Source organism: Odontomachus brunneus, unplaced genomic scaffold (assembly GCF_010583005.1).
Source record: "Odontomachus brunneus isolate Ranch 3 - 2012 unplaced genomic scaffold, Obru_v1 Obru_scaffold_070, whole genome shotgun sequence".
Classification (NCBI taxonomy): domain Eukaryota; kingdom Metazoa; phylum Arthropoda; class Insecta; order Hymenoptera; family Formicidae; genus Odontomachus; species Odontomachus brunneus.
The window spans coordinates 292,193-316,732 of NW_022639520.1; the positions used below are offsets into that span (position 1 = coordinate 292,193).

At 29.8% G+C, this 24,540-nt stretch overlaps 2 protein-coding genes across 7 annotated transcripts in view; both read left to right on the forward strand.

Moving 5' to 3' along the window:
- The first annotated feature begins 4,639 nt into the window (after positions 1 to 4,639).
- On the forward strand, positions 4,640 to 10,422 carry LOC116846820 (eukaryotic translation initiation factor 4H-like). 5 transcript variants are annotated; one of them, XM_032821144.1, is made up of 5 exons: positions 4,640 to 4,930; positions 5,807 to 5,977; positions 6,057 to 6,304; positions 6,488 to 6,709; positions 9,220 to 10,422. In XM_032821144.1, exons 1-5 carry the CDS (start codon positions 4,899 to 4,901, stop codon positions 9,360 to 9,362), a joined length of 816 nt encoding a protein of 271 aa, XP_032677035.1. In that variant the 5' UTR covers positions 4,640 to 4,898; the 3' UTR covers positions 9,363 to 10,422. The 5 variants fall into 5 exon arrangements, with proteins under 5 accessions (XP_032677035.1, XP_032677037.1, XP_032677033.1 ...); XM_032821146.1 differs by having other exon boundaries at positions 4,646 to 4,930; positions 6,057 to 6,283; XM_032821142.1 differs by lacking the exon at positions 4,640 to 4,930 and adding an exon at positions 4,933 to 5,061.
- A 1,804-nt stretch (positions 10,423 to 12,226) lies between these two features.
- Positions 12,227 to 24,540, forward strand: part of LOC116846848 (septin-1) — a 73,080-nt gene continuing 60,766 nt past the window's right edge. The window contains exons 1-2 of one of the 2 annotated variants that reach the window (XM_032821187.1): positions 12,227 to 12,696; positions 13,706 to 13,898. In XM_032821187.1, coding sequence (XP_032677078.1) covers positions 12,673 to 12,696; positions 13,706 to 13,898 — 217 coding nt within the window. In that variant the 5' untranslated portion in view covers positions 12,227 to 12,672. Of the gene's footprint in view, positions 12,697 to 13,705; positions 13,899 to 14,260; positions 14,367 to 24,540 lie in introns of those variants that run through there. The other variant, XM_032821188.1, reaches the window with a different exon arrangement.

A 24,540-nucleotide genomic window follows, 5' to 3' on the forward strand; every position in this document is an offset into this window, starting at 1 on the left:
TACTTTCAATGTAGACGTCCCTTTAGAGTTCATCGGACTTGACGAAAACGAGTTATTACTCTTCATTATGTCATAAAGAACGATCTTAAATATAAAAATTCGTCTATGAATACTTGCCTTAGGATGCGTTCCCACTTAGCGGGTCACGCGTCGTGTAGTCCGAGTTAAACCAATCAAATCGTCCCATTTTATTGCGTAACTTTACGCCCAATAAAATGGGACGATTTGATTGACTTAACTCGGACGACGCAACGCGTGACGCGCTAATTGGGAACACACCCAGTACATAATATTGAGTGCTTTCTAATGGCTCCTGCACACAGGACGCGGTAATGTTTGCCGCGCGGCGGAATTCTGCGCGACAGCCAATCAACATGTAGTTTTTCCGTAAGAGCTAGAAGATTATTGCGGAAAGCAGTATATTGATTGGTTGTCGCGCGAACTTCCGCCGCGCGGCAAGCATTACTGCGTCCTGTGTGCAGGGGCCATAATTACTTAACACATATGTACACAGAAATGCACAAAGTGTAACGTTGTGCACGATTCAATTAGAACAAAGTGTGTACTAATGTGTATGTATGTCGGATAAGGTTAGAATTAGTTTTCAACAATACTTATATTTTGGTATTTTTTAATAATAAATAATAAAAAAGATATTATCCACTTCATATCGCAAATGCCAGTCTCTTTTCAAGCCAGTACGCTTATTAACTTTAATTTTTACTAGAAAACACTAGTTTACATAGCCGCCTAGTAGCCCTCGAGCTGAATATAGATGTGTAGTATCGACGATTACGACAATTAGAATGCAACTTGTGTCGCCCTGTGCATGAAAGTGTCTAGGGATATTACAATTGGAAAGTACCCATTAAGATTGTTCTTAAGTTGTGACTATGAAACTAGATATTACCTTTGGCTAGTGGCACACAAAAAAACTTAAGCAGTAAAACGTAAGCAGTAAGCAAATTGACCAATCACAATGATTCTTCTTACGGTCCAAGAATCAACGACTGTGATTGGTCATTTTGCTTTGTGCTTACGTTTTACTGCTTAAGTTTTTCTGTGTGCCACGGCCCTAAAACCCGTATCAGACTACCGACTGCACCGGCCGACTCGACTGCCGACTACGATCGCCGACTCCAGTCAATCAATCACATTTATTGACTTCTGCCGCCGACTGATCGTACTAGTGACATTTGCTAGAGGACAAAAAGTGCAATAAATAGGCGCGTTCAGCGGAAAAAGCGCTCAGTGAGCAATTAGCGATTATTGGTTCTTACTATTAGATATCTAAATCTAGATCAATTACATTGATGAATTGCTCAACAGTTGTGTAACTGTTGAGTTCGCTGAATGCACCCATTGTCATTAGGTTAAGTTCTGTGTGAAATAATGGCATATATGTCAAGAAATATAAAACTTTCTTTTAAGATACCTCAAAATATTAGAAGAAAGAAGAAAATAGTTGCGTTATCATATGAACTAACATATGATTGGCTATGACTCGAGTCGCCAACTCGAAAAATAGACTTAGGATGATGTCCCATGGGGCGGAAATTCTCCGCGAAACGGAACACGTGAAACCAGTACGACCAATCACAGTCGTTCTGTTCTTTTTTGTACCGTTTCGCTATAATCAAAAGTGCCAATACATGGGAGCGTTCCAGCGTCGAGCGTTAAAACATTAGCCAATCAACGTATCAGGTTCCAGAAGTATACTTGTAGTTGTTGCGGAAAGTGGCACGTTGATTGGCTACCGGTTTAACGCTCGACGCTCGATACTCCCATGTAAAGGCACCTTTACAGCTGCAATTTTGCGGAAAAAATAAAGATACCCTTATAGAAATATCATACTAAGAATCATTGATAATTACTTATTTTCAGTATTAAAAATACTGGATAATAAGTAATTATCAATGATTCTTAGTATGATATTTCTATAAGGGTAGTCGCCGATAACCTCAACATATCTTACATATCTCATTTGCTTCTTATACATTTATTATATACATATTTTTTCGACATTCTTTATTATTTCGTTTAGAAATTATGAGTGGAGGGATCGTAATTAATAAGATATTAATATTTTGATAATTGTAATAAACAATTATATATAATATGTGAATATGTTTATATGTTTATATGTTTAATTAACAGCCACAGTCGACAAAAATCATATATTCTCCATAATTAATCACAACAGATCTCATTTTATTGTACTACATAATGGCTCGGTTTATATCGTGCATTTGATACACGTACTATCCTTATAGAAATATCATACTAAGAATCATTGATAATTACTTATTTTCAGTATTAAAAATACTTGAAAATAAGTAATTATCAATGATTCTTAGTATGATATTTCTATAAGGGTATATAGTAATTTTCTATTAAATAATCTTAATATTGACAATGCATGTCAACGACGACGCATTCAATCAATACAATAAGTCTTCTTGATCAATATTAAACCAGCTTAATATACTGTTATTTATATACATCGTCGATATTAAGATTATCTAATAGAAAGTTATTATTTAATACGCGTATCAAGTGCACGATGTAAACCAAACCAATGTATCACCGCAATTCTGCTGATGTACTTTTCCTTCTGTCCCATGAAGCGGTAAACGCGGCAGCGGAATTATGTTTTAGTCAATTGTAAAATAGTTGCATATTTTCATAAAAAGTATTTTACTGAGAAACTAATGTTACTCTTTACTAATTTATCATATATTATATCATTTGTATAAAATATTATTAAAATTATTAAAAACGTAAGAAATAACATTAAAAAGTCTACTTTTTGTATTCCGCGTGATCCGCTTCCGCGTATTCCGCTCCATGAGACACAAGGAAAATAGAAAAAGCGCCGGAAAAAAAGCGGAACGGCTGTGATTGGTCGTGCTAACTCCGCACGTTCCATTCCGCTGAAAATTTCTGCTCCGTGGGACGGGCGGCCTAAAGTTTAAATGCGAATCGGCCGATCCAGTCAATCGGCGCCTCGCTGTGATTGGTCCGTTCAGATTCTGGACAATATGCAGTCGAGTCGGTCTGTGCAGTCGGTAGTTTAATACGAGCTTAAGACTGATGATTAGTTACCTTAAGATGTTATTTAAGACGATCTTATTTGGGAATAATTTTATCAAGTATATGTTTAAGGCGCAACTTTAAAGTTCTACATTAGGTTTGTTCGCGTCGCATGCCTCAACGTGCTCTTACTCGCTCCAACACACTCTGATTGGTTTACGTCACCACGCGGACCAATCAGAGTGCGTTAGAGCGAGTAGGCGCACGTTGGGGGATGTGACGCGACAAACCTATTAAGCCCATTCTACAATTGCGTAAGCGTAGTCGTGAACGTAAGAGTCAACCAATCCGAATGTTTTATTCACTTCTTGCTTTACTCTGATTGGTTGTCGTAATCACTTACAACCACTTACATCCACGTTCACGCAATTGTAGAATGGGCTTTAGTTGCAAGTCGATTGCAACTCTTGTTGCGATAGCCAATCAGAAACGTTAATAACACCATTGATGCTTTTTATTGGCTACCGCAATAAGAATTGCGTCTGCTTGCAATCGGGTTACAACTAATAGGACGATCTTTACGTCATCTTGGTTGCTTTCCAACAAGAGACACAAGTCGACACAAACATCATTCTATCTTTGTTCCACGTTTAGGGAGTAACAAAGGGTGCTTTCCAGTTGCGTACACTGTGTTACACAAAACCAGCTTATTGGTTGCATATTATCTTACAAGATATTTTAGATAATATGTGACCAATAAACTGGTTTTGTGTACGTGTGTGTCAAGATGCGTTAAGCAATTGGAAAGCACCCAAAGATAGGATGATACTTGTATCGACTTGTGTCTCTTGTTGGAAATTAACCCTTAAGTCACGATGTAAATCTAGATGGCATCTTAATAACGAATCAACAAGCTTCAGTCTTGCTTTGTTCCAATTGGTCAAGTTCCAATCTTCAATCGTCAATCATCTATCGCCAATCGCTAGTGTGATTTGGCCTTTAAGACAATCTTAGGCTGCGTTCAGATTCCCCACCCGGGTGTATTCTATTACTAGAAGTGCTATAGTATATGTCACATATATTATAGTGTTTCTAGTAATAGAGTGCACCCGGATGAGGAATCTGAACGCACCCTTAAATATAAGATCCGATTATGAATACCGCCCTATGAATACCGGCCTCTGACATGTGTTCTGAACCGACAAATAAAAAATTGCTGTTTCAAGATTTTTGGCCAATTTTGTCGAGAATGACAAAATTGGGGGAGGAGGTTCTGCCTCTCTCAATTGCTATTTTACAATTTTTAACCTTCAATCAACCTATTTGGTTGAGTTTTACCGCTTTTGGATGATTCCCATTTTATTTTGATCTTTTCATAACATTTCACATTTTGGATAAAAAATCAAAAACTTTGAGCGCGTTGCGCGATTGAAGATATTGACCAATTTCAAAAAATTGTTTTGCATTATGCTTGTATTTATGAGTAACAACTTTTCCGCATTATTTTGATCCGCAAATTTTTTCCTAATTCGACCCGGTCTAATGTTTACGGACCATTGGAGCCGCACTTTAAGCCTCCAAATGGAACGTATCTCCTGTCGACTTGTTTTAGCCAAGCGGTGCATGTTCAAGTATTGTTATATTTCAATGATTGAAATTGTGTGTAAAGAACATAAATTACTGAACTTTCGTAACTATTTTTCGTAATACTATCACATCTAAATTTAATGATTAATTAGTTAATTAGCGGTATGTCACATTATTAGTTCGAAATCTTTTATCAGTAATACATAATAAAAATACCATATTGCGCATACAGTAGCTCGTCCGACCCACGCGGTCCCGGTCAGTTCTGTGCATCCAATATGGCTGGTCGAGGTAGTTACGACGATTCGAGGCAAGTATCAGTTGTTTTTTCGATAGTGTCAAACGATTGAGAAGCTCCAGAAACAATACAGTCATAATGCATAAGCGGTGCGTCTTGCTGTTGAAGAAAAACGTTCCTTACGAATATTTTTTGACTTTAAGGTTAAGTGAATTATAAGCTCTAGTGCAGCACAATACTTTGCGGACATTATGATTTCAATTCGCAACTTTATATTATTTAGTCAACATCTTAATTGTAACAATAGCAAGTTCATGATGTAATATATAACAATAAAAACATTTCAAGATTTAGAATAATGCATTGTTCGCGTACTGCATTTCGGAAAAAAATCGTTTCCTGGGTAATAGTAACTAGGTATACACAGATCATAGGATTGGCATTGCGATCAGTTTTCGTGGAGCAGCCGAGCGTAATTTATTGATAAACTCTATTAAAAAAGTTACTATTATAGTAATGAATTTATTTTTAACAAGTTACATTAAGACACGTCACATTGAGATTATATGTATTGATAATTTCCTTCACTAAATTTTCTAAACTCAAAATATTAGTATAGAGTAATATGAAAGTAAATATCTTTACAAGTGTAATTATTGACTTTGTTTGAAAGACTATAGTTGTAATAATTAAGCAACATTATAATTGTTACATATATTTGTCTCTCCTACTCTGGACTGATATATGCTGTTAAACTTGTATGTGTCTGAAATTAAATCAATTTTCTAAAAATTATTAAATTATTATTGTACTGTATATTGAATAATTCATACCCACCATAAAACAGAATGTAATATTCATATATAGCTTAATTCTTGATATAAGCCAGAATTTTAGTATTTATATATAGCTTTAATAAAAATAAAAGAAATTTTGTTTATGTTATAGAGATTATTCTAGTAGTGGATATCGTAGCAGAAAACCTTTGCCAACAGAACCTCCATATACAGCATATGTTGGGAATTTACCAAATGGTGTTGTACAAGGCGATGTTGACAAAATCTTTGAGAAACTCAATGTTAAAGTTATCAGATTGGTTAAAGATAGAGATACTGACAAGTATGTATAATATATATTAATTTTAGAGAAAAATAAAATATGAATTATTAAAAATTTTAATCTTGTACTTTATTTTTAGATTTAAAGGTTTTTGTTATGTCGAGTTTGAAGATTTGGCTGACTTGGAAGCTGCATTGGAAATGGATGGAGCGGTAGAAGTAGATAAAAGCGTGATTAAGATTGATGTAGCTGAACTAAAAAGAAATGACCGCAGTGGTGGCTTTGACAGGAGGGGTCGTGGTGGCAGTAGTGGTGGAGGCTTTAAAGGAAGAGATTCTGGCCGCAGTGGATATAGTGATGATTTCGGTAGCAAATCTATGTATTCGAGTAAGCGTTATGCAATGCATAACGTAAATAATAAGCATAAATGTATTAAATGATTAGTTACTCATTATTTTACCAATTTAAATTAAACCAATTTACATTAAAGTAATACGTGATTTTCATTGTATATAAAGATATTCAAGTTTTACATTGAATGATATTAACATTTGTCTTGATATATAACAGGATATAGTGATAGAAGCTCACATGGAAGCAGTAGACAAGGTAGTGGATGGGATTCTAGAGGTAATAGAGGCAATTATGGCCAATTTAATGAAGATCCTAGCAGTGGAAGCCGTGACTGGTCACGAAGTGCTTCTACTAGATCGTACAGTAATAGACCTTTTCGTGGCAGTGGTTCGGATCGAAAACCTTTTCACGATGAACCTTATAAAGATCCCCTTCCGGGTATGTAGATGTGAAATATGCAACACGTGTACGTATGCACACATACGGACGCGCGTACATGCAATACACCACTATAAAATACTTTAATAATATATTCTGGAAGTCAAAAGTAGAAATCTTTCTTGATATATAAGTGTTAAAATTTCAACACTTTTTAGATCATAAATAATTAGTGTTAACTGTTAGTTTTAATAGTGTGTACTTCTATTACTTCTGTTGTCTTACATTAGTAAAAAAATCTTCCTTGCTAAATAGTAATTGAAAAACTACTTTTTCTAAATGTTTACAAAAGGAAACTAATGTTTTACTCCAGAAACACCATATTATACTCTCTAAGTAATCATTACAAGATGTACATACATCATATGTACATAAAGTGCTTTTATACTATCACAGTTGGTATAATTTTCATCCTTTTCTAATATTTTAAACAAGTTATAAACAAAAAATTAAATATTAAAATTATATAGTTTAAAAATAGTTTTTAATATTAAGCACGTTTTTATATTTTTAAATAGAAACATATTTTTCTTTTATTTTTAACATAGGAATCAAAAACATTTAAAAATTATACATAATGTTATTTTCTTTTATATCAAACCTTAAAAAAACATTTTAATCAGGTAAAAGTCAAATTTCTCGCTAAAAAAAGATGAAAAATGTAAACAATAATCATTGGAAAATAATTTGTTTTTATGGAGTAAAATTTTTAAAGTATTCAATCTGCATTCTAATTCGTGTAAAACAAAATTTTGCTGATTTCGTCGAATGTCTATACATAGTATCAAAACTGGATTTAATCGAAATCATAACTGGCTTTTTTAGTCGAACCACAATTGTAACGAAATTTTATGAAATCTAAAAAACCGGAATCGTACCGTTAAATTACTTTTTGGGAGTACGATTTTTTTCAGTTTTTATTCTAGTTCTTATTTTATATTTACAAGTTTGTTTTTTTTTTATTTTGTTTATACGTTTCGCATTTATATGACATTGACCGTTGACTATTTTTATTTGAAGTTTTTGTCTGGTCATTTATATTTCTGTAAGTTGTTAGCTTATATCAATTATAATATATAACTACTAAATTATAAATTAGATATGCACATACAAATGTGGTGGGCCAAACAAAATGATATATTTTAAGAATCATTAGATCAAATTGCATGATTTAGATGACTTTTTGTTTTATATATAAGGACCTTTAAAAAATTGCCCTTTAAACTCTATCTCCTTCATTATATTATATATATACTGATACATGTTTCAATATAAAATATAAAATACGTTGTAAAATATTCACTTTTCAATTACTTTATTTTAACATGTTTGTTACCATGATTTATTTAAGAGACTTTCTTCATAAATCGCTTTATTTTCTTTTTTTTATATATAATTGCATAAAATAGGTTGTTTATGTGGTGCACAAAAAAATTGTCGCGCACGCATGTGTGCGTGTACAATATATAGTTATATAATATTATGTGTGTGTGTGTGTGTGTGTATATAATACAATTTTTAAAAACTGAAAAAATCGGTACTTAACCAATAAGTATTAATAAGTATTAATCAGTAATTAACCAAAAAGCTGAAACCATTCTTGCAATATCTTATTGGATTATTACTGTAATAAAATTTTAGCCTGATACAGATTCTTTGTACCAACTATTCAAAATTACCTTTCACACAAAAAAAAGAGATAAGATTGTCGAAAAATGAATAGTTTACGAGATATTTTATATTTTGACACTAAAAAGTATCAAGATGTAAAATATATCGACAGATATTTACTTTCCAATAGTTTTTTTATCCCTGTACTTTTATACATATAATGCAAGGTTAGAATCGATTTATATTAAAAAAAAATATGTATGATTTTATTATAAAAATTCAATTCTTTAGATTGCGTAAAATTTCGTTACAGTTTTAGTTTAACTGAAAAAACCGATTCCGATCCCGATTAGATTCGGGTCCCTAATTGATACTATATATAGATACCATATACATTTGATGAAAACAGCCAAAATTTGTATTACGCGAGTTGGAATGCAGATTTAACACTTACTTTAAAAAGTTTATTCTGTAATAACAAATTATTTTCCAATGACTATTGTTTACATTTTTCATCCTTCTTTAGCGAGAAATTTGACTTTTACATGATTAAAAAATTAAATTTGACCTTGACAGAGTTTTTCAAAGTCATTTTAAGATCAAATAGAATATTACTATCCTTTTCTCTTTGAAATTCTATAATTTTAGTTTGAAATAATTGTTATATCTTTCTTAATTTCCAAGATATTGTCAATTGGTACACATTGTATAAAAATTAAATTAAAAATGAGAAAGTAAAATAAATGATGTTTTATTTTATCAATTTTGAAAAGAAAAAAAAATTGGACTAAAGTTTGGCAAGAAACTTATCATAAAAAAATATTAGAATTTTTTAATATATCTATACATAAAGAATTATTATTACACATATACAGTAGTTAAACATGATTTGTTTTTAGACACTACTGGAAGAAAACGTTTGGAACTTAAACCAAGAACTATTAAGGACCCTGTCAATGCACTTGCAGAATCAACTAAAAATAGTTCCATTTATGGAGGTGCGAAACCCCGAGAAGAAAAATTGAAAATGATGGACAAGTAAAAATAATGATATATCATCGATAGTTTTAATTTCCCTGCTAAGAAAGTTATGTATAGGGGAAGAAACATTTTTGACAAAATTTGGAAGGAAACTAATTTAAAAATCTCTTATAGTTTCCTCAAATCTAGTGATAGTTCTTCAGAGACACATAAAATTATAATCTTTTTTTAACTCTAACAAGGTTACGGTGTTATCCGCAGGAAAGGATTTATGCCATAGACATAATCTTATTACAATCCTTTTATGTTTAGCGCATTTTTAATAAGAAATAAACATTTTTCTTCTGATGTCTTTTGTATTTAAATTAACTTGTCGATTGAAAGATACTTGTAATTATAATTACTTGTAAAAGGTGTGTATGCACAATGCATGCTCCAATAGCGCCTAGTGATTTATATACATAAATAATGATTGTTAAAAAGCTACGCGACTGAGTACATTTTAATACTCGTGTCAATTTAATGTTGGGTTATGTGTCTGTAAAAATATTGAGAATATGTGTACAAATAATTTCAAATATAAAATGTCACGGCACGTATATTCCATCTTACACAAGTATTTTTATCTGTACTTGAAACTAGCTCTCGTTTAAATAAGTACAAAGAAACATAACTATTGGTTTTCTTTTTCCTTAGAATTTTTATGTTCCATCTCGTACAACACTGTCATTGTGTGTATCAACCATTTATTGAGAGAAGAAAGATAGAGAAAGAGATCATACATTTATTATAAAAATAATAATAATCATTTGATATTACTAAACAATCGTTTTCCGATTTGTTTGTCGATTATGAAAACTTGTGAAATATAACATGCGGGTTTAACAGAATTTCAGAAACATTAAGAACAATACAAAAAGAACGCGCCGATTATCATTATTATATGTTAATATTATGTAATGGATTAACCATGCGCTAACAATTATGTCGAAAAACTGAATTAGATGGCACATCGCGCGAGAATAGGAAATAAAAACTTGAAATATATAATAATAAATATTATGTAAAACAATGCTTGTATATGATACTATTTCCTGAATAAAGTAGCTGTTTGCCTCATATTTGTGTAGTGTATTAAGAAAATCCAGTTACAATAAATAAATATAAGAAATATAATTTTTAAATAATGTGCTATGAAAATTCTATACATTATTTATAATTACATATAAACATTATATATATAATAATTTTTTAATAACATGTTAATATTTATGGAAAGGGAACTAGAATAGCAATAGCTTGCGAGTAGATTTCAAAATGTTTGCGAGAAATTTGAATTTTGTTAAAAAAGAATTATATCTTTAATGAGAATAAAGACATTCTGTAAACATTCAGTGATTATATTTCTATTATGATTGCCTGTCAATCTCCCTTAATATGTAGAGACAAAAAAAAAATATATATATATATGTATGCAGAATAAAAACATTGGTTATATTGATTTGAACCAGTCTATAAAACATTTTCCAAACATAATTATAGATATAAATATAAATTTAGTGTAGATATATATATAAATTATAGCATATATTAATATATTATATTTCAAAATGTCTAAACCTCTAAAATCTTACCCAGTGAGTAACAAATAATTAATAGAACATAGTTCCAAAGATATTCAATAGCATATAACATTTTCTAATACATAATTTTTTATGTCGTATCAACATCATTATGAATAAATTGAACAGCATAACATAGTAATATTATTATGAAATATTTCTTTCAAGATCAATATCAATTTTTTTTATGTATCATACAGTTTTGTTTTAAGAAATATCTTAGGATATTTTCTTAGAATAACTATAGGATATCTTACTTAAAAAAAAACACAGAAAATAATTCTGCCTTGAGAAATATCCTAGGATATCATTGGATTAAAAAAATGATCATACTGATAAAGAAATAATAAGATTGCATTTATTACAGAAAAAACAAATATAAGTTTTTATTACAAATTTTAATATCTTTCTCAAATTATGCACACAACATTAAAACTGCTTATATGTTATAGTTATATAATTATTATAGTTCTTGAAAGCATACTGAAAGCAAACTTCTAATTGCTTGGTCATACTTATGCTTTTGTACAAAATTTTAATCAAAGAAAAATATTGTAAACAAAGACCATAGATTTTATTTTCTGTCACTTATTTATTATCAGATTTTGTTTAGCATATCTACTCGATTCTATTCAATCTGTTCTCATATTGTAATACATATTTTTTCTATTTATATCATTAATATATCATGTTATAAAATCATGTTATATAATAGTTTATGTTAATATATTATATTAATAGTTTATGTTGGATTTCTCTTAACTTTCTGTAAACATAATTAAATATAACAAGTTTTTCATCAATTGTTGCTGATAAAATTTGTATATATATAGTAAATGCTTTGTAAAGTCTACTTTTGACAAATTTAGCTAGATTTAACTAGATATATATTTCAAATTCTTAAATAAAAATACTACTTATTATTGTTAAATTTTGCTTATGTTTTATTTGTATGTAATTTGTGTTGATTTGTATGCTTAATAAGTACATATAATAACTAGACTTTATCCTATACATAATAAAACTGCATGTATATTATTTTAAATCATGTTATTTTATAATAGTATATAAGTATAAATAAATATGTTGACAGATTTAGCTATTTAACGTGATATATCTATATAACTATATAATTATGTACACTATATAACTTTTGAAACTATCATAAACTATAATAGATATTATAAAATTATATATTATAATTCTTTGTAAAGGAAAACTTAAGGAAATATTGTTTAATCGTTTTAGATGCCACGCCTTAACTTACTCATATTCGTAATGTTCCCTTTAATCTCCCCTCTCCTTATCGAGCGTCATGCTCTCTATCTTGTAAAGTCAGTACAGATGTGTTTCTTGTTCGTCTTCGATATTCGTGAGATAATTTTTCATTTGTCCAATTTGACAAACAAGTATATCTTCAACGGCTCTGGTAGAAGTTTTAAAACTATTTTTTCGAGCAAAATTTTGTACGAATAATGCCGATCAAAGAAAAATGTTTTTAACTTAAATAACCTATCTGACACATATGTATCTATATGCATTTTTCCTATCTCGTTTTGTTGTGCTTATCGTACCGTAACGCGATACCTGTTAGTGCGGTTCTTTTTTACTAATCCAAAGTTTGTTCAACTATTTAACGTACATACTGCTTAACGAACATAAGGAAAAGAAAGAAAAGGTGAAATATAGGTAGTGAGCGTATAGTCTTACTTCATCATTCGACCATTTACAATCAAATAACTCTGTAAAATGTCTAGCGAAAGTGTAAAAACGGTAAGTATTAAATATTTTGATTTTTTGCTCTCTATAGTGGTGTATCTTCTTATTTAAGAATATATATTAACATGATTTTTTTAAATATATATTCCTATACTTATTTACATGTATCTTTTATTTATTTGTAACTATACTAATTTGTATAGTTACATAAAAATAATTTTTAATACATTATAACATATTTATATACTTACTACATATTTATATACATATACAAGAATAATTATTTTTTACATTTCTTCACATATTTATGAAAAAATTTTGTTATGAACATTATTATAGGAAATAGAAATACATTATTACAACACATAAAATCAAGAAATGTCAATTTCAATTATTTCCAAATTCCTAATTATTTGTGTAACGGTGTATCATTATTTTAATATATTATCTTTTATTTTTAAATCAAAGTTAAGCTGTTTTTTATAATATTAGATTAGTCTTTAATATTTTTGTAGTGGTTTCAGGTTTTATACACAGTATTAAGTAAAAGCTTTGTCATATTTGCCAAATAAAATAAAAAATGAAATTAGAGTTCTAAAATAAATTTTGTTTTTATTAATCAGTATCCCACACAGCAAGAATATCTCAAATACATCATAGCGATATCTTGAAGATATCATATATCCCAAATATATCTTTAGAATATCCTTATGATATATTTTGGATACTTCTGCTATGTAGGATTATGGTTATGTTTATGGTTATGTTTCACTTGAATATACAATCTAGTTATATCAAATAAATAACAATAACTTATTAACAACAACAATTGACAATAACTTAAAAATATTTCTTTTTATAAAAGCAACTGACTTTATGTATTGCAATCTATAATTTATTATATTTATTGTACAGTATTTTTTTAAGTATTTCTTAACAAAGATTATTATATATCCTATATTGATTCTATTTTCTTTTTAACAAAAGACCATAAAATATTTATAGTTTTTGTATTAAAAAGAACCATAATCAATTTTTAAGTACATGTCATTTTTGTTTTTAGTTTGCCAGTCTTGAGACTCCTGGATATGTAGGATTTGCAAATTTACCTAATCAAGTACATCGAAAATCTGTGAAAAAAGGTTTTGAGTTTACACTTATGGTTGTTGGAGAATCTGGCCTTGGAAAGTCTACTTTAGTAAATAGTTTATTTCTCACAGATTTATATCCTGAGCGAGTAATTCCTGATGCAATTGGTAAACATAAATAAAATTATTTATCTTTATTACTTTAATATTTTTATTTTAGATATGTAAAATGTTATAAAATATACAAGATGCTTATTAATTTTTATCTATTCTTACATAGCACTATATATTCTTTGTTAAAAGTTGAGCTATAAAATCTTGAAACATTTCTTTCTATAATGTTTTTTTCATCAAGAATATAACTTTGTACAAACATTTTGTATAATATACATAATATAATACGATAATGTATTAAATTATACCGGTTTATTAGTAATCAAAGAGTAAGAACAATTTCCCCAAATTCTGATTAAGTCAATATAAAATTAACTCAACCAGTAAACCCAGATAGCATTGAAACTGTGTTCTAGGTTGTCCTGAGATCACATCCATAATATGCTCAAGACATCTTAGCACACTTTTCAAGATGATTTTGGGGCCTCTTATCTTAGATGTTGCCAACATGGAAAATGAAACGTAAACTATTATTAAAAAATACAAATTCTTTTATTCTCTCTTATAATTTATATTTGTAATTACTATAAAAAAATCAAGCATATTACTTATTCTTTTTGTTCACAGTATTAATCTTTTTTATTGAATGAAAAATTACATTAGCAATTAAAAATTCCTATTAGTAATTTTACTAGTTTACCAACAATTAGTTTAATCAAAGTTTAATAAAGTAATTTAAAATTCAAACATTTACTGCATGTGATGATATTTGCTTATTTGTTGCTACAATGAAGAAAATAAAGTATCTATGCAACAAAAGATACACTGACAACTCACATATCAATAGAGCAGTATATATATTATGATCAACATTCTACATAATGAAAAGAATAACAAAATGAGAACTTTTACAATGAGAATATTTGCATTTGCAAATTGTCGTAATTGTTGTAGATTTTTGTAATCACAAATTATAATTATAAAACAGTTTTAAGTTAAAGCATCAATCAGGTTATTGTTTTGATTTAAAAAAATGCCATACTTGAGAATTATACAGGTAAAATATTGATTTTATATAAAGTTTATGTCGTATTATATCGTATTGGTAGTGCAAAATTAAAGATACTTTTATAAAATAAAAATATGTGAAAATTAACTGGAATATTGTATTGTTCAATATATAACGAAAATGATAAGGTAAATCCCAATTAATGACAGAGTACCAATTTTTGACAATCATGCTCGTTTTTTTAAATAAATAATCTGATGACGAATTTATATTTATCCTAATATTTATATTTATCCTAATGTATTTTCACTCAAAATTTTATGTATTAACTTTTGCAACAAGTTTCGAATAAAATTAAAATCTGTAGTGAAATATTATGCTTATAAGTATATTACGCTAATTGCAATAATTACAGACATCTTACAAGTTAGGGATTAATATTAAATTATATATAACTATTTGAGATTTTTTATTATTTCAGATTAAAAAATTTTTTTCTAATTTCTAATTTCTATTTCTAATTTCTATTTTCTAATTTCAAGCAATTAAAATTATTTTATCAGAGTTAAGAAAATGTTAAAAAAATATTTTCTAAATAGAAAAAATAATAAAATACGTATTTTTCATGTTAATGCGTGTATATCATTTATTTGTATAGAATGCATGTGTTAGAATATTTATTTGTTTCCCCTGACATTACTGATTATATTAAAATAAATGATATAAAATCATATAAATATCATAATATGTATATTATTCTACTGATGCGCGAATTGTGAATATACTTTTTATTGCAGATACTTGCATTTTCTTCATTATGGCAACAAATAAGCAAATATCACATGTAGTGAATGCTTAAATTTAGAATTACTTCATTAAATTTTGATTAAACTAATTGTTGATGAACTAGTAAAATTATTAATAGCAATTTTTAACTATGTCATTTTTTATTCAATAAAAAAGATTAGTATTGTGTATGTATTGTGTGTATATGAGCAAAAAGAATTAGTAATACGCTTGATTTTAATAGCAATTTCAAGTATAAATTATAAGTATAAATTTCAAATATAAATTATAAGAGAGAATAAAAGAATTTGTATACATAAAATTATATAAAATCTTTTATTTTTAAGGAATAGTGTGATTTGTAAATCTCATTTATTATGAAATAAAAAATAATATCAATATTATAACTTACTCTTCCGGAATTTAGCAAATAGTATAAATATGAGTCTAATCTATAACTTATCACAAATAATAAGGTATTACATAAATAATTTTTACTATTTAACTTTTGTATTCTCTATGGAAACAGTAATATCAACAATAATAATAATAAGTCTTAATTTTTGTTTGTTAATAATAAATAACCAGTAACAGAAACAGGAACACACATATATCACAAATTGTCAGAAATAGGAACACACATATATCACAAATTGGAACAAAGAACTTCATCCGTTTTAAGTTACCCGTGTCTAGTCATCAATCATATATAATTTTAATAATAATGGTAAAATTTAAGAAAAAAATAGTTTTAAATCCTCAAATCTCCGCCGAAAGTAGTTTTCACCTCCTAATGATGTTATTTTATTCATTTCATCATCAGAGCTGTCTAATAAAATAAATATGTCATTGCTATGCTCAGAAGATATCCCTATATCACTAGAAAGGTATTTAGCATATCCTAGATACCAAATTATTGACATAATATGAGCACAGCAGCCTACAGTACAAGTCCCATTCTTACATATGCAATATTCTGTAATAGAATTTTTTTCTTCAACATTTGTTTGTTACCGCCGTCACCACAAGAAAGTGCCTTGGATGCAAAAATAAATCTTTAGGAAAAATCATAATTAAAAGCGAAAAAACATCGTGTAAAGATAAATAATAAATGTGTTGGACAGCTCTAATGATGAACTAACGAACGAATAAAATGATATAATTAAGAGGTCAGAACTACTTTCGGCGGAGGTTTGAGGATCTAAAACTATTTTTTCTTAAATACTACCATTATTATATCTACAATATTATATATTATTGATGACTAGACGCGGATGGTTTAGAAACTCCAGAATGAAAATGGGCAAAGTTCTTTATATTTATATGTCACTGAATGATTTCAGTCATGTTGCAAAAATATATTATTAGTAAATTAAAATTTTTTTATAAATTAGTTAAATATATATGTGTGTGTATGTGTGTGTACGTGTGCGTGTAATACATTTGAAATCTTAAATATTCAAACTTTCTAACGAAATCAATTTTGTACTTTTTGTTTAATATATATATTATTAATATATTAGTTTTTTTATGTTAAGGTTACTTAGCAATTGGGATATTGATCTCAAGGAATTTCAAAATTGATATCTGGAACTCTCAGCATAAATATTTTCTTAATGCAAAAGTTCTGCAGCTTGTATATTTGGTAACACGGTATGTTATGTAAAAGTCATATTGTTGTGTTAAGCATTATTACATCGATATTATGTTCTGATACTGATATTTGCTGTTTAGTGAGATCTGACGTTATAAATCTGCAAAGGAGGATTCAAATAGAACATATATATAATACTTTTTTTTATTAGATACGAATATAAAAAGGCCAACATTTACATGATATATTATTACTTCTGTTCTTGTCATAATCGCAGGGCTGCCAGCGAGTCACTTTTTCCTTTTTATTCCTTTTTTTAAGAGGTCACTTTTAGTCACCTTTTTCAAATTTTGTCACTTTTTTCCCTTTTTTTGTCATTTATAAATTGAAAATATATTATAAATAATTTACATACAGGTGCGTCTCTCTCAGTTAAAAGTCATATATGTAACATACATGTTAAAAATATGTATGTCAACTCCATTATTTGTTCCGTCCTTTTTCCATCATCTTTTTGCAGTTTTTATTTCGAAAAGGTTGCGCGACCGTTCGCCGCCGCCGCCGCCGCCGCAAACTGCGCGATTGGCCTAAGTGTCGCGCATCTAAGAACTTGTTCAGACGAAGCGTTTCTGCCGCGCTCTAGAATTCGCACGAGTCGCACGTTGCCGCGAACAGAGGTGCCAGAGATCTACCCCAATCATGTGCGGTAACTTTGACTTTGGGCGACGTGAAGTCGAGCGCTCACGTATAGGCATGCAGACATGCAGAATCATATCCTTCACATATTAACGCATGTAATATAACGCACTGGGTTAGATCTCTAATCTAGGTACTATTTCATATACGTTTATCTAATCGGTATGGCGTCGTTGCGCAGCCCGAACGCACGGCGTCCCGCCGCCACAAAACGCCCTCTTCCTTCTATGATCTATCTATTCTTAAGTTACTTTAAATAAAAACTTCCTTTGTATTAACCCTTTCAGGCATACATTTTTCTATCCATCGGTTTTTCATGAAAATTGGTATACAGGGGTTTGTGGATTGCTGATTACGAATCTATAGATTTTTATAATTCTTTCTTAAAATGGCGGATCTAATGTGGTGGCTCAAAATTTTTGGGTTTTTTATCGGTTTTTTATGAATATTCTTATACGCAGTTTTCTCGGGTATCTGATTACGAATCCGTTATTAGATTTTTATAAGACCTGTTCTTTGTAGCACTGCTGAACTAGTGCAATAAGTTAGAGTGACAAAACGTATATTTGTCTCACTTCAATATATTGCACTAGTTGCAAAGAACAGGCCTATAGTTCACTTTCAAAATGGCAGATCCAATATGGCGGCTCAAAGTCGAAAAAATTCTGAAGTTTTCTATCATTTTTTACAAAAATTGATATACAAGGGTTTTGTAGATCACTGATAATGCATACGTCATGAAATTTTTTATATTCATATTCAAAATGACGGATTTAACATAACGGATGTGAATGTCAAAATTTGATGACGTATACATTATCAGTGACCTACTAAACCCCTAAATACCAATTTTTTATGTAATTTAAATGTAATTTTTATAAAAAAATTTACAGAAAACTCCAAAATTACTCAAAATTCCGAGACGCTATATTGGATCCATCCTTTGAAAGTAAATTATAAAAATCTAATAATGGATTCGTAATCAGAGACCCAAAAAAACCCCGTATACCAATATTTATAAAAAATCGATGAAATATCCCCGAAATTATGAGCCATATTGGTTCTGTCATTTTGAAAATGAACTATAAAAATCTAATGATGGATTTGTAATCAGAGACCCGAAAAAAACCCGGTATATTAATATTGATAAAAAACCGATGAAAACCCCCAAACTTGTGAGCCGCCATATTGAATCTGTCATTTTGAAAAAGAATGATAAAAATCTACCGAGGGATTCGTAATCAGCGACCCAAAAACCCAAGTATACCAATTTTCATGAAAAACCGATAGATACAAAAATGTGTGCCTGAAAAGGTTAACTTTGTTTATTTATATAAACAATTGAGAGACAATAAAGAAAAATCCCATCTTGCCCAATACTCCTGGACATATTACTAAGGTAAAATTATAAAAAAAAAGTAGAGAAGTCGAGTATTAAATATTTGAAAAATTAAGAGAATTTCTTAGAAATAGGTGGTACTCTGAGAATACTATCATGCAGCAAAGGGTTAAATGTGATAGTTAAATATGAAAAATAAGTTATGTTGAAGATTTTCCTTTATGTTGAAATAAATGTTTAAATTGTTTTTTATTTTTTATATTGAATTCGTTCAAAGTAATAATCAATTTTAACAATCCCAGTAAACAAATTTGATAAAAAATTTACCAAAACCATAGCCATCTGTGTCTTCATTCAGCTATGGTTTTGACGACAGGGCTTGCTGTCGAGCAATTGCTGCAGATTTGCAGCAAAAACCGCGCAGAGCAAGGTCTGCGCGGTTTCTGCCGCCAATCTGCCGTCAGATTGCTATAAACTCTGCACGGTTTTTGCTGCAAATCTGCAATAATTATCTGACAACAGGCTCTGTAGCATATCTGGCGACAGTTTGGCAGCAAGATTTGATATAACAGATCTTGCATCAAATTTGTTATCTATTTGCCATCAAAAATTGGTAGCAAGTTCTGCTCGAAATCTGTTCGTGCAGGTTTGGGGATACTAACTGCCATGTATTTTAATTATGGTCACTTTTTTGTTACTTTTTTTGTGAAAAAGATCACTTTCCTCCTTTTTTTCCTCACTTTCCTCGTTGGCAGCCCTGTAATCGACTACTATACAAGCTTGTAGACAGTAATTTGCATTTGTGACAACTTTGAGCGCTTCTTACTTCATTAGAAAAAATATATCTAACTATTTTGCAACTGACTATATACAAGCTGTAGAATTTTTATACCAAAAAAATATTTATGCTGGTAGCACCAGATATTAATTTTGATGTTTACTGATATGTCTCATTATTACTACTATTTTGACTTCTGTCATAACCGACTATTGCGCGAACTGTCCGTAATTATGACAACTTAGGTAATGTCAATGCCGGTAATGTTGTAACTTTCAAACTTTATTACTTAAAAAGTATATAATGAAAAAATACTTTATCATAATATTTTAAAAAGCTCTCGAGGTAATTTCATGACTTCAGGGTTTTAGTTTTACAAATAACGGAAGAAACAAATATACTTTTAACATGTTTTATTTACAGATACTTATTAAATTTAAGAAATAACGTTTTTTCGAAATTTTTTTCGGACATTTTTCTTCGAAAATTGTCGAAAATGAATCCTCCTGCACTGAGCAGCCTTTCAACATCTCGCGACACATTTATGGCATGGTTAACTTCAAGATAATTGAATTAAAAGTTAATAGTTACCAATAAAATGTAATTAAGTTAAATTAAAAGTTAAGAGAGTAAAAATGTAATTAAGTTAAGTTAAATCTATTTAACTTTTTAACTTTTTAATTTAACTTTTAACTTTTTAACTAGTTACTACTCAACCTTAAAAATATGTAATAACAGATAGGGGTAATATCTATTAAATAATCTATTAAAAAAAAAATTAAAAATGACCTTCATGTTACCTTGACAATGCAATTCAAAATCACACTGTTACTGCTACATAATGCGTCACTTAAAGCTCTATAACTTTTGTATGAAAAATTTTTTTCAAAAATGTATATTTCTCAAGATGTCAAATGGTTTCCATACTTTTGGAAGATTCTGTACATATAGGATCTTCTAATTTTAATTAGAATCTTTTAATTTCCTTAAATCTTTTTTTCGAAAAATATGCATTTTTGAAAAAAAATATTTCATACAAAAATTATAGGATATCAAGAGTAACAGATAATGCTGACATATATAACATATATGTGTATACATATACATATATGTCCTTGAAATAATCTTGATAAGTGTTATCAAAGTCAACATAAACTTTTTAAATGGAGTCCCCTATTTTTGATAATATATTCTTATTGCTCTTTTAACTGTTAGGCATTTATATATAACCATACGTGTGTCCATTATTGAATAGATTCATATCTCAGTGTATGTATGTGGTGCGGGAGGGGGGAGGTGTAATATGGGTGTGTATTGGTATGTGAGTATTTGTATTGATAGTTATTATATTAGTATGTCTGACAGTATTACGTCCATAAAATATATGTATGTGTGTGCGTGCGTACGTGTGTGTAATCTAACCTAATCCACCCATATTACACCTCCCCTCCCGCACCACATACATATACTGAGGCATGAATTTATTCAATAATGGACACACGTATGGTTATATATAAATGCCTATACAGTTAAAAATGCAATTTGTGTATTGTAGATAAAGGTTCGGTTAGACCTAAAATAGCAACTTTCTAATGGTGCTAGAAAAAAAACTGTTCATTTTTCATTTTTTTTTTTTAAGATTTTTAATCAGCACCTTATAAGCTACAAAATATCATAGTTTCAGTCAATTTGACTTAAATTATTTTTTTCATAACATATAGTATAATAATATATATTATTTCATAACATATAGTATAATAATATATAGTATATGTAAGTATACTAGTATACTATACTACATATATAGTTATGTTATGAAATAACATAACTATAACTATTTTTTTCATATGATTAGTGCGGGGTCTTTTCGAAAAAACTTTATTACTTAAATTTAATAAGCATCTGTAAATAAAACATGTTTTAAAATAAGGTATATATTTATTTTTTCCGTTATTTATGGAACTGAAACCCTGAAATTATGAAATGAAACCAATTTAACTTTTAACTTTTTAATTATTTTTTTTATTAACTTAACTTTTAATTCAATTAATTTCATTATGGGTTAACGCTATCTTAACTAAGTTAAATTTCCAAAGCCATTAACTTAGTTAAAGCATTAGTATTTCATGCATATATTGGCCTGGTTTACATCGTGTATTTGATACGCGTACTAAATAGTAACTTTCTATTAGATAATCTTAATATTGACAATGCATATCAACGGCAACGCGTTTTATTGATTTAATCAATACAATATTTTTCTTGATGAGTATTATACCAGCTTAATATACCGTTGTTTATATGTATCGTCGATATTAAGATTATCTAATAGAAAGTTACTATTTAGTACGCGTATCAAGTATACGATGTAAACCAAGCCAGTAAGTGTACACGCGGAGCAAAATACGAACCGCGAAGCTGATACATAGCTGATACGAGGCTTTAGCTCTTTGATTGTGAATTACACGGAAGCAAGACGATCGCTATGTGCGGCACGAAACTAGCGACATATAGTCGAAAATTATGAAAGTAACAATAATAATAGAGTACATCAATATTGGACATTAATCAATTAAAATTTTTTTTTACTAAAATAATCGGTAAATCAATTACCAAAATTATTTACAATCGTTACATATAGAATCATAAATAATTTTGTTGATTGATGAGATTAATTATTAATTAGTGTATAAATAATTACATCAAAATTCGATTAATAATTAATTTCAACATTCAATTAAATTATTTATGATTTCATATAGCGATTAATTAAATTCGATTATTGAGCTGCCGATTGTTTGATTTTAATCAAAGAAAATTTTAATCAATTAATGTCCTGATCAGATATATAGGACGCAGTCCGCGTAACTACAATGCGTGCGGCGCAGCGCACACAAATAAAGAACCGTGTACGTGTAAGCTACCTGTCACGAATTATAGCGCTACTAAAGCGCCAAGTGCTATAATCAGACATGCCACATGTAGAACCATAGGCTTATATAGATAGACCGGCCCCTGCCGTAGGAGATAGCGTGGCAACATCTACGCAGACATAGACGGTATTCATAGTCCGATCTTATATTTAATATCATCTTAAGTACTGTCTTAAGATGTCATGAACCAATCACAGAGCCGTATTTTAAGACATTATTTAAAACGGTGTTGAAATAAGATTCGACTATGAATATTGACCATAGCCATCTGGGTAGATATGTCCTTTTCTTTTAGTTTTGGTGGGGACTAGTAGCGAATGAAACACACATATTCATCAACAGATATGGACAGAATAACGTGTAATATGGAAAAATAAATACACATTAATTAACTTAGGATAATTATTACTTTATTACAATAGACTACTTACTTCACAAAATTTCTCCTTCACAATAAAAGTGCTTTCTTCCCCGCATTCTATGCATTCCCCTCATTTGGTTTTATCCCCATTATTCCTACTTTAGAGTAGGACAGATCTACCTGGAAGGCTATATCCGTACCGTAAATGTCACTACGTTGCCTCCTATGGCAAGGGCCGGTCTATTTATATTTTTTACAAAATAATATTAATCACTGAAAACGAGTTTTTTTGTTAATAACTTTATACGTTGAACTTGAACATTGTAAATATTTGTATAAAGTGTACATAAAAAGCAGATTCTTTAAATTTTATTTTAGAATAATTTATTTTTATAAAAAATATCTGTCTCTCTGCCTCTCTGTCTCTGTCTTTTTTTCTCTCTCTCTCTCTCTCTCTCTCTCTCTCTGTCTCTCTCTCTCCCTCTCTCTTATTAGGTGTATAACTTTGCTTCCGCCGTTTTTTTTTTTCGAAATTCGAGGCTTTATTATAAAAAACTGGTTATACATTTATGATTCAAAGTATTGTCCACCACTGGCCCCTACTTTCTCCCATCTTTCGGGCAGCGTACGAATCCCGCGTCGAAAAAACTGGTCATCTTTTGAGGCGATCCACGAATCGATCCACTTTTTTACTTCTTCATAAGACCGGAAGTGCTGGTCAGCCAGGCCGTGTGCCATTGATCGAAACAAGTGATAGTCAGAGGGAGCAACGTCTGGAGAATACGGCGGGTGGGGTAGGACTTCCCATTTCAACGTTTCCAAGTATGTCTTGACCACTTTCGCAACATGGGGTCGAGCATTGTCATGCTGCAAAATCACTTTATCGTGTCTCTCGTTGTATTGCGGCCGTTTGTCTTTCAATGCTCGGCTCAAACGCATCAATTGCGTTCGATACCGATCGCCTATGATTGTTTCAGTCGGTTTTAACAGCTCATAATACACTATGCCGAGCTGGTCCCACCAAATACAGAGCATGACTTAGGCCTTGGAGCCGTGAATATTCGGTTTGGTCGTCGACGTGGAAACATGGCCGGGAACTCCCCATAATTTTCTGCGCTTGGGGTTATCGTAATGAACTCATTTTTCGTCCCCAGTCACAATGCGATGCAGAAATCCCTTCCGTCTTTGCCTTTCAAGCAG